Source organism: Arachis duranensis, chromosome 10, assembly GCF_000817695.3.
Source record: "Arachis duranensis cultivar V14167 chromosome 10, aradu.V14167.gnm2.J7QH, whole genome shotgun sequence".
Taxonomy (NCBI): domain Eukaryota; kingdom Viridiplantae; phylum Streptophyta; class Magnoliopsida; order Fabales; family Fabaceae; genus Arachis; species Arachis duranensis.
This window is the reverse complement of record NC_029781.3, coordinates 32,794,261-32,806,255: the sequence shown is the minus strand read 5'-3', so window position 1 is coordinate 32,806,255 and position 11,995 is coordinate 32,794,261. Positions and strand designations below refer to the sequence as shown.

The window sequence follows — 11,995 nt, the reverse complement described above, 5'->3', positions numbered from 1 at the left end:
TTTTGCCACGCTTTAAAAGCGTGGCCAAAAGTTTCTCTTTTGCCACGCTTCAAAAGCGTGGCCGTAGAGAGAAAGAATCACGTTTGTCAAGCGTGGCGAGATGGGCCAAACCGGGTGACCCAAACCCGGCTCCCAAACCCGGATCCCAACCCGGCCCCCAACCCGGTCCGCAACCCTAATCTCTCTTTCCCCTTTGAAGCCGGTAACCCTAATCTCTCTTTCTCCCCTTCGAAGCCACTCACCTCCTGTATCGAAGAGCTCCTCCCTTCGCCCTTGTCCCTTCGCCCGTCGCCCTTCGCCGTCCGAGCTCCTCCCTTCGCCCGTCGCCCTTCGCCGTCCGAGCTCCTCCCTTCGCCCTTCGCCCTTCGCCCTTCGCCCGTCGCCCGTCGCCCTTCGCCCGTCGCCCTTCACCTTCGCCTTCGTCACTGATGGAAACCACTTCTTCTTCATGTTGGTAACCTTCATACCCTTCTTCTCTTTCTTGTTCTTCTTCGAATCAGTGAGGATCTCTCTGTTCACCTTCAAGCTCCAGCAAACATGGGCGACGGCAAGCTCCTCCCTCTTCTTCTCCTCGAAGCCCTCGAATTCCATAGGTATATATGATCGATTTTCCTCTTTTTATTTTCTCGATTTTTCCGTTGTTTTTACGTTTAGGGCTTTCCCTTTTCATTTTCATTTTCCCCTGATTCGTTCTCTCTGATTGCATGTTCCTTTTCATTTTCATTTTCATGTTGCTGGTTAAATGATAATGCTGAAGACGCGTTGCTTGCGATGCTGTGGACGTACGTGGTTTTTTTCTGGAATGAGAAAGCCACAAGGTGCACTCTATTCACTATATTCTCCTTTGATTTTCGATATCTTATGTTGACTGTTAATATATGTTGACTGTTAATAATGAGAAATCCTATTATCATATTTGTGAAGAGATGATGAACATGATACTGCACCAGAATATAAACCCTAATAAATATATAGAATCTGTAAGGATACATATGCATATACATTATTATTCTGAATGGCACCTTCTAATCTTGTTGCCTTTTGCCTAAATAGTATTTTCACCTCTAATGGCCTTATTTTCACCTTCTAATCTTTGCATCTCCCTAAAACCATAACAATGCTTGTTCAATTTAGTTCAGTTATGGAAATGGCGTCACAAGTCTTGCATGTAGATTTTCTTTCAAAGGCATAAAAGGACTCAAAATAAAGGGAGAATATAGTTTTTTGGGCATGCCATAAGTTCTTGTTGATGTAAATGGACGTCTATCCAATTAAGCAGTTGTAAATGTGAAAATAGGCTTAGTTGACTTGATTTTGTTATGCAATTAAGCTGCTATGCCCTAACAATAGCTAGTTTAATTTGACCAAACAATTATATATTGATTATATTGACTTACATTCTCAATTATTATGGTCATCATTCGTCGACAGTAAAGATGATGCATCGACTTTTAAATCTAGCGCACATGATTTGAAAATGAACCTACATAGAGTACTATAGAAGTGCACGACAAATTTGACCCATAACTACTAATTAATTATCGTTACCTTTATTCTTTTTCAGCATGGCACTCTCGGGGCACTTGTCCAAGATTCTGTTAAGAGCCACTACGAGACCCTATTTTACTGTTTTCCCTTCCCTTCCCCTGCTCCAATTCTCTGCTTTCCAGGTTCCCCTTTCATCTCATTTGATTTTATTTCTGTTTGATTAATCTGGTTTAGCTCATTCTGTTTAGCTTGTTTAGTTCAACTAATTTAGTTTAGTTGAATTAGGTGGTTAGAGAATCTGGACTGGTTAGTGGATGTAGGTTTTGTTTTGTTTACTGCTGCTGTTCGGAATGAATTTGTCTTTCCTCTGAAAGTTGCCCTGGATGAACTTGTTTATTGTGCTGTTTTGGTGTTGAATTCTGGACCTGTGATTGCTGTTTGTTGTATTTTTTTTCATTGTCTAAAATAGATGCTGTGGAAGTGTTACTGTTTCATTAATTTTTCTTGGTTTGTTGTTGCTGAGTTCTGCTTTGCTTGTTGCTTGGTCCATATTATATGAACTGCAATGATTTCAGTTTGTGGAACTGGTTAAGTCATATGAATTCTGTTTGGTGCTTGCTTGAACCTGGGAAACATGCTATTTACTGCCGCTGTTTATTAAGTGTTGCTGCTTCGTGCCATGTGTTAGCAACTCGTTTCCTTGTTGAGATTCTTTGTGGTTATTATGCATTCATGCTCATTACATCCTTAATCATTGGCTGCTGCTGATTTCTCAATTTGCATTTCCTCTTCTGCTCACTTTCTATGCATGCATATATGATGTTCATTCCTGGATTCTTTTTGAGGGGGGGGGTTGCCTAAATTTGCTTGGCATTGGGAAATTGTTGTGTGATCATGCAATTGCACTTGGATTCTTTTGCAACAATTATTCATGGATCTTATTTTTCATTTTCTTTTCACCATTAAGTAAATAATTAAATTAATTTCACATTGTACAAAAGCACATGGGACTGTGGCCTAAAACATTGGATATCTGAAAGTAAATAGAAATTAAATTGATGTTTTCAATGAGAAGGATTTCTGCTAATTCTGAGAGATTGAGGTTATTCATTTGTTTGTGATAGAAAACATTGTGTCCCTACTTTGATGTGGTTTCTGATGCTTGCATTGTGTTGCCATTATCTAATATAATCTGAAATTCTAAACAGCCATTTGAATTTGTATTTGCATTTCTCAATCATGCACTATTATTATATTGTCTATTGTTAATTCAAGTATAGTACACACGTCCTTTTCTTTTCTTTTAGCAAAAAAAAAGCCTGAAAATATATAGAATAACATTGGAAGTATTATTTTTGCAATAACAACCAATAACAACACTGAAGCTATTGAGAGAGAAGAAGAACAAGTTTGAAGAGGTTCCACTGTTTTGGCTTTGGTCCTTCCTCCCTGCTGGTGCCTTCGTCTCTGTCATTCCCTACTCAGTCTTCTCTGCCATTAGTCACAGATTTTGCAATTTATTGCTTAGTTTTAAGGTGTGGAGCCTGGACCAAAGTAGTAGCTTCATCCACACTGAACATAAAACTTTCATTATTCTCCCAGGTTCCCCTTTCATCTCATTTGATTTTATTTCTGTTTGATTAATCCGGTTTAGCTCATTCTGATTTTGTTGTGTGATCATGCAATTGCACTTGGATTCTTTTGCAACAATTATTCATGGATCTTATTTTTCATTTTCTTTTCACTATTAAGTAAATAATTAAATTAATTTCACATTGTACAAAAGCACATGGGACTGTGGCCTAAAACATTGGATATCTGAAAGTAAATAGAAATTAAATTGATGTTTTCAATGAGAAGGATTTCTGATAATTCTAAGAGATTGAGGTTATTCATTTGTTTGTGATAGAAAACATTGTGTCCCTACTTTGATGTGGTTTCTGATGCTTGCATTATGCTGCCATTATCTAATATAATCTGAAATTCTGAACAGCCATTTGAATTTGTATTTGCATTTCTCAATCATGCACTATTATTATATTGTCTATTGTTCAGGCTATTTTTGTTATCTATCCACTACTATTGCCACTTCTTTGTTCAGTCTTAGTCTATTTTTGTTCAGGCTTTCGATAGTTATCTATCCATTACTACTACCACTTCTTTGTTCTGCTGCTCCGGTGGTAATATAATAATCTGCTGCTGCCGAGTAGCTGTTCGCGGACGCTGCTACCTCTCTAATTCTACTTCTGCTGTGCTACCACTTTGTTGCTGTTGTGGAACGGATTAAGACAGTAATTAAGGTTGGTTTATGCAAATTTAAATACATCTATTAATTTGTTATTGATGTCATGCGTGCAACTTGGTGCTTTCCTGAGGCACTCATCACTTTAGGCAATTCTTTAAGCATTGCTAAAATTCAATTTTCTCTGTTATTTTATGTCTAATGCCTTCAAAGTATTTTCGAGGCTTGCACAATATTGTCTCTTAGTTAAGTAGGAAGCTAGATTTGCAGTTAGTGAGACGAACAGTAAGGACTTCAATTTAGAAACTTAGCTATCTACGTGAAATATATAGGTTTTCGATGGATATGTCGAAAGACTGGATGGATACACCACGTCATGAGAAAGAATATCAAGTTGGTGTAGAAAGATTTTTACACTTTGCTTTCTCATCAAAGGGAGTTCCTCAAGGGGAAGAAATTCAATGCCCTTGTGCAAAGTGTTGTAATATATTTTGGTTAAAGAGAGATGACATATATGATCATCTAATATGTCACGGTGTTGTAAAAGGTTATAAGCGGTGGTTTAATCATGGGGAATCACTTTTTCCTATGGATATTGACAGTGACATAGGTGGTGAATATAACTGCAATGATAACATCGATGAGTTGTTACGTGATAGATTTCGAGATAATACACAAGTTGACGGACAAGACATGGGGCCTAACGAATGTGCAAAGGAATTTTATAAATTGGTTGACGAGGCAAGCCAAGAACTATACCCCGGGTGTAAAGGATTCACAAGATTATCCTTTACCATTCGTCTTTACTTGTTAAAATGCTTGCATGGTTGGAGTAATGCGTCATTTACTTCTCTCTTGGAATTATTGAAAGAAGCAATGCCATATTTGAATATTCCTACTTCTTTTGATAAAACCAAGAATATGGTAAAGAACTTGGGTCTTGACTACCAAAAGATCGATGCATGTCGCAATGACTGCATGTTGTATCGGAACGGGTATGAGAATGACTCATCTTGTCATGTCTGTGGAACATCCCGTTATATTGAGCATCATGAAGAAGAGGATGATGTTACCTCATCTAGAAAGCCTCACAAAGTTGCTGCGAAAACTCTAAGGCATTTCCCTTTGATTCCCAGACTTCAACGGCTTTTTATGTGCACAAGAACTGTCGAAGCTATGTCTTGGCATCACAATGAGCGCGTTAAAGACGGGTCCTTAAGACATCCTGCCGATGGTGAATCTTGGAAAGCATTTGACAATCGACATGAAGATTTTGCAAAGGAGCCTCGTAATGTGAGACTTGGGTTAGCAAGCGACGGATTCAATCCATTCCGAACTTTGAGCAGTACACACAGTACATGGCCTGTTGTTCTGATGGTGTATAATCTACCCCCTTGGATGAGCATGAAGCCCGATTATTTTATGCTATCTTTACTTATTCCTGGACCACAATCACCGGGAAATGACATTGATGTCTATCTTCAACCGTTGATTGAAGAATTAAAAGAATTATGGGAGTCAGGTGTCGAAACATATGATTCGAAAGAAAACAAAACATTCAACATGAGAGCGTGCCTTTTGTGGACAATTAATGACTTCCCTGCATATGCTATGTTATCTGGGTGGAGTACAAAGGGAAAATTGGCTTGTCCATGCTGTAATGATGAGACTTCTTCTATCTATCTGAAACATAGTCACAAGACTGTTTATATGGATCACAGAAGGTTTTTACCCATGAATCATCCATGGAGGCATAACAAAAGATCTTTCAATGGAAAAACTGAACTCAGGTCTCCACCACAGTTGTTAGAAGGTTCAGCTGTATTTGATATATTGCGAGAGGTGGATAATTCTTTTGGGAAGAAGCAAAAGAGATCAAAGAATGGCATATCAAATTGGAAAAAACGGTCAATCTTTTTTGAGTTACCATATTGGAAGTCCAACATGTTTAGACACAACCTTGATGTCATGCACATAGAGAAGAATATAGTTGATAGCATAATTGGAACTCTTTTAGATATTCCCGGAAAGACGAAAGATCATGCAGCTGCTCGTTATGACCTTAAAGATATGGGTATCAAGAAGAACCTTCAACCAAGAGATACGAAGGATGGAAAAAAAACTAAGTTAGCAAAGGCATGCTTTTCAATGACTCCAGCAGAGAAAACAATCTTTTGTAGTGTGTTGAAAGCGGCAAAATTACCAGACGGTAGCGCTTCCAATATTGCTCGATGTGTGCATGAAACAGAAAAGAAGATTTCTGGTTACAAGACCCATGATGCTCATTTCATGTTGCATTACTTGTTGCAAGTACCAATCAAGAGCATACTTCCTGACCATGTTGCTATCGCTCTAGTTCGATTATGTTCATTTTTTCGCCGAATATGTCAGAAAGTAATTAGCTTGGATGAAGTAGTTAACTTAGAAGCAGAGATTGCTGAGACATTGTGCCAATTGGAGAGGATTTTCCCTCCTAGCTTTTTTGACATAATGGTGCACTTGCCTATTCATTTAGCAAATGAGGTGAGGTTAGGTGGTCCAGTTCAATATCGTTGGATGTACCCTGTTGAACGGTATATGTGCACACTAAAATCGTATGTTCGTAATAGAAGTCGTCCAGAAGGATCTATTGCCGAAGGATATTTGGCGAATGAGTGTATCAATTTTTGCTCAAGATATTTGCATGAAGATGTTCATACAAGATTTAATAGAATCCCTCGGAACAACGATGAGTGTGTTTCAGATGAGGTGCGAACTCCTAGTTTGTTTCCAAGCAAAGGATGTCCTCTTGGTGGAAGAATGGGAGATTTGTTTATTTTAGATGAAAAATCAGAAATACAAGGTCATGCATACATTCTAAACAATTGTGATAAGATCGAAGTCTACATGAGGTATTTTCTTCGATTCATTATCATTTGTTAGATCTCAATCATCATATTTAACCTTACTAAAAACTAAGACTATGAATGTTTAATCTCTTTAGAGAGCATGAGGAGGCAGTTAATGATAACAATCCACGAAGAACAAAGTGGGAGAAAGCCAAGGACCGCAGTCAATAATTTTCAGAATGGTTTAAAATTCGTGCCATGAAAAAGGATGTGCCTGATTGGGCAAAAGGGTTGGCTAGAGGTCCAAATCAAGTTGCAAAAAGATTTTCAGGTTATATTATCAATGGGTATAGGTTCCATACAAGGCACCGTGATGTGAGACATAAAACCCAAAATAGTGGTGTCACATTAGAAGCATTGACTCCTAGTTTTGCTAGTGTGAAAGATAAGAACCCAATTGAAGCAAAAGTAGCCTACTATGGTAGAATAGTTGATATGTTTGAGTTAGATTATTATGGCCAATTTAAGGTAGTCTTGTTTAAGTGTGAGTGGTATACAGTTGCAAAAGACAACTTTGGTCTTTCATATGTGTATTTCAATAGGAAATGCTACCAAGAAGAACCATTTGTGATGGCATCTCAAGTAAACCAATGCTTTTATGTGCAAGACCCATATGTTAGGGACAAGCACTATGTTATGAAAACAATTCCAAGAGATTTATTTAGGGTAAGTGATGACCTTGAGTTTGATTCTCCCATAATATATGCAAGGGAGCCATGCGAACCTGAAGTGATTCCAAGTCTTCCAAATGATAATGGCGAAATTGATCTAGTGAGGAATGATCTATGAGCAACTATTATAGATATGGATCAAAACATGCTTGCCAAACAATATTGTGAGGAAGACGAGGAAAGCGAATATGAGTACATGGATGACTTTGACTCTGAAACATCTTGACAAGTGTTTTTGGTAGAATCCTAAACAACCCACTTTCCTTAGTTGTTTTGCTTAGTTAATTACTTGCTTCAGTTGATTATGCTCATTTAATTATTATTTAGTTAGCATTTTATTAATTGTTATTATTTTGTGTATGCAGAATGGAGAAAGGGGAGATCACTAAGAGAAAACGGATACTTACCTTAGGCCAAAAAATGAAAGGAAAAAGCCCAAAAAAAAGATGACGGAGAAGATACAAGCGAGATGAGTGCAACTTCAAATAAAAAAGGAATGAGTCTTGACATGTATTTTAAGGTACATGGGATAAATTTGGAAGATGAAGAAGATGAGGAAGATGAAGAAAATGAGCTTGATGATAATGCAAATGATGCGGGTAGTGGAGGCCAAACTAGTAATGAAGGTACTTTTCTTGTTTACTTTATTGTCTAATTAGAGCTTATATTACTTCTCAATTGAATTATGTTATTTTATTCGGACTTAGGCACAATAAAGAAGAAAACCCGTGGAAAAACTACGTGCAAAAAGCTTCATGCCACAGATTTTAATGATCGACGGAAGGTGGAATTTTTTCAAGGGCAGCCTGTAGGTCCAACCAACGAGGTTGTATCTGACCTCAACCAACTATTGGGCACAACAGTTAGAAACCCTCGTTTTGTGACTTTGTTATATACTAGTTGGCATGGTGTGCCTAGTAAACTCAAAGAGGAAATGTGGGAGTATGCCAATGTATGTAAATATGGCATTATAGATAATTTTTTGTTAATTTATTTGTCAAGTTATTTGTGCTAACTGTTGATATTCTAATGTGTTGTGTTGCATAGCAAAAGTTCATTCTTCCCACAAGTTCAAAGCCGTGGGTAATGCGGGGATATTGTGGTGCATGGAAAAAATATAAGAGAGAAATAAAAAAAGAGCATTTCGTGAAGTACAAGACAAAGAAAGAAATGATAAAGAACCGGCCATTAGAGATTCCCGAGGTTCAATTTCGCAAACTAATTCGGTATTGGAGTCTTCCGGCCATCAAGGTAACATTGCCTTTTATTTTTTCCTATACCATCAAGCATACTATCATTGATTCTTCATGTTCCTAAACTTAAGTGTTTTGGAAGAAATTTGATTCTTCATTGATTCTTTATATTTAGGCTATCTCTGCTAAGAATACTGAAAATAGGTTAAAACAAACATGTCCTCACCGAATGGGATCCACAAATTTTGGAATAGTGCGTAAGCAGCTGGTAATATAACTTATTCTTTGTGATTTCTCTTTTATAGGTATTCATGGTATAGTTGCCTAGTTAGTATGCTTCATGTAAACTTTTCTCTATGTATTTTAGCGTGACTCTAAAGAGGATAGTGAAGAACCATCAAGGGCTGAAGTTTTCATAGCAACTCGCACAAGTAAAAAAGGAAAAGAAATTGATGCTAAAACACAAGCCACAATTGTGAGTTGTTTGTATTTGTATTTTGGATATGTACATTATGAATTCTGATGTAATTTCTATCTAAATTGAGTTAATGCGACTTTGAACTTTATTGGTTGTTGCTTTTTGATAGACTGAACTTCAGAACCGCTTAGAAGCAGGAGAAAATGAAGAGGATGCATTTGTAGGAGTGTTAGGAAAGGACCAACCAGGTCGACTTCGTTGTTATGGGGCTTCGATTACAAGAAGCTCTCTTAAAAAAGATGAGGAGATTCGCCACATAAAAGTTGAATATAACACTAAGGTCTCATCATTAGAGAAGAAGATGGATGGTGTATGTGGTTTATTAAAGATATTGGTGCACCAACTCAACCCTGGAATGAGCAATGAAGAGGTAACAGCCTTAGTTCAAGCTGCCCAAGATTCTCCTGTGGATACCTCAAGTAGCAAAGCAAAAAATACTCCTCGCTCCTCCGAAGCAACTCACATTCCACACAAAGATGATGTAGGTAAAATTGTGGCATGATTCACATTTATTATTTTGTTAAAAAAGAGATAAAATTGAGAGAGAAATAGTCAAATAGTAGGCTTCAATTTCAAAAAAGGTGAGTGCTATTTCACTTTGATAAAGTCTATTCAAGTCTTGTATTTACTAGCTGGAGGAGTTTTATCTATAGAAGTCCTACTTAGCTTGACCAGGTTAGTTGATCTCTAGTTGACTAAGGATAGAACTGATTTAGGATTGTAAGTGAAGAAAGAAAATATCCTGCTAGTAAATGGAGATTCAATGACTGAAACCGCTGGATTAGAAAAATATTCTGTTATTTTGACTCCTTAAAAGACTTTATTACCAGCAATGTCTCTGGTCTTTTAGAATGTAATATTTTTGTCTATGTCTGTATTTTTCCACTATGATTGTTTATGCTGTAATACATTTGATGACTTCTTCCATTTAGATATTAGTCTACATGTTAAAGCTTCTGCCTGCTGTTTAGTTGCTTTGATGATGTCCACATAATTATAGTTCCAAGCTTGTCATGCTCAAAAAGCAGATGAAAATAACGTAGATCTACTGAAAATATTATGCATTTTCTGTTTTTTTGAATATGTTATATCAATGCATTGAAGATTGAAGATGCTTGTTTAGCATATGCTTACATTCTCTTTGCTTTTTGAATATGTTATGTCAATTTGTAGTTGTTCATTTGTGTTTTTTATTTTGCAGGGCACAGGTCAAAACAATTTACCTTGCAATGATGATGCATGAAGTACAAGAAGACTTTGATTAGGAATTCTAATTCATGTATTAGGAATTCATGAGTAGTTATGATTTTCACTTTTGGTATTTTGTTAATGTATGTTGTTATGTGATCACACACTTATTTTGGTGACAATTTTATGAAAGTTGGACTTGATAATTGGTTATTGACTAAATTATAAAATTATCTATGAATTCATATTAGGTTTTATATATTTATGAAGATTAAAAAGGGAATTAGGTTACTGGCCATCTTTTTCGCCACGCTTTAAAAACGTGGCCATAGGGCCATATCTCTGTCTATTGCCACGCTTAGAAAGCGTGGCTGTATCTAAGCTTTTCTGCCACGTTTTTCAAGCGTGGCCAAATCTCCTCTACTACCACGCTTTTGCCATGCTTTAAAAGCGTGGCCATATTTTGTCTACTGTCCCGCTTAAAAAGCGTGGCCAGATCTACCCTATCGCCACGCTTTTAGAGCGTGGCCATATCTGGTCTACTGTCACGCTTGAAAAGCGTGGCCAGATCTACCCTATAGCCACGCTTTTACAGCGTGGCCATATCTCTGCCTATCGCCACGCTTTAAAAGCGTGGCCGTATTTCCCACCTATAGCCACGCTTTTACAAGTGGCCGTTTGTAAAAAAGCGTGGCTAACAAAAAGCGTGGCAATAGGCTGCAAAAAGCGTGGCGATAGAGCAACCGCCACCCTTTGATAGGTCACCCTTTCAAAAGCGTGGCGGTAGCTTAAAAAGCGTGGCGAAAAGCTATCGCCACGCTTTTTTGAGCTTTTCGCCACGCTTTAAAAGCGTGGCAAAAAATGTGTTTTCTTGTAGTAACTTTGAGCTTAAGCCTCATTTAGTTTCTCTAATGCAACAGAATTGCAAGTTCCATGGACTTCCATTGGAAGATCCTCATCAGTTCTTAGCTGAATTCTTACAAATCTGTGACACTGTTAAGACTAATGGGGTTGACCCTGAGGTCTACAGACTTATGCTATTCCCTTGTGTTGTAAGAGACAGAGCTAGAATATGGTTGGACTCACAACCTAAAGAAAGCCTGAACTCTTGGGAAAAGCTAGTCAATGCCTTCTTGGAAAAGTTCTTTCCACCTCAAAAATTGAGTAAGCTTAGAGTGGAAGTCCAAACCTTCAGACAGAAGGAATGAGAATCCCTTTATGAAGCTTGGGAAAGATACAAACAATTAATCAGAAAGTGTCCCTCTGATATGCTTTCTGAATGGAGCATCATAGGAATTTTCTTTGATGGTCTCTCTGAACTATCCAAGATATCTTTGGATAGCTCTGCTGGAGGATCTCTTCATCTGAAGAAGACGCCTACAAAAGCTCAAGAACTAATTGAAATGGTTGCAAATAACCAATTCATGTACACTTCTGAAAGGAATCCTGTGAACAATGGGACTAATCAGAAGAAAGGAGTTCTTGAGATTGACACTCTGAATACCATATTGGCTCAGAACAAAATATTGACTCAGCAAGTCAATATGATTTCTCAAAGTCTGTCTGGAATGCAAAATGCACCAAGCAGTACTAAAGAAGCTTCATCTGAAGAAGAAGCTTATGATCCTGAGAACCCTTCAATGGAAGAGGTGAATTACATGGGAGAACCCTATGAAAACACCTATAATCCTTCATGAGGAAATCATCCAAATCTCTCATGGAAGGATCAACAGAAACCTCAACAAGGTTTCAACAATAATAATGATGGAAGAAATAGGTTTAGCAATAGCAAGCCTTTTCCATCATCTTCTCAGCAACAGACAGAGTTGAGGGAGATCTCAATGGAC

General features: G+C 37.6%; 1 protein-coding gene across 1 annotated transcript; it reads left to right on the top strand.

Moving 5' to 3' along the window:
* The first annotated feature begins 4,069 nt into the window (after positions 1 to 4,069).
* LOC127742903 (uncharacterized) lies at positions 4,070 to 6,789 on the top strand. Its single transcript, XM_052255608.1, has 2 exons — positions 4,070 to 6,621; positions 6,714 to 6,789. Exons 1-2 carry the CDS (start codon positions 4,070 to 4,072, stop codon positions 6,787 to 6,789), a joined length of 2,628 nt encoding a protein of 875 aa, XP_052111568.1.
* Positions 6,790 to 11,995: the final 5,206 nt, after the last annotated feature.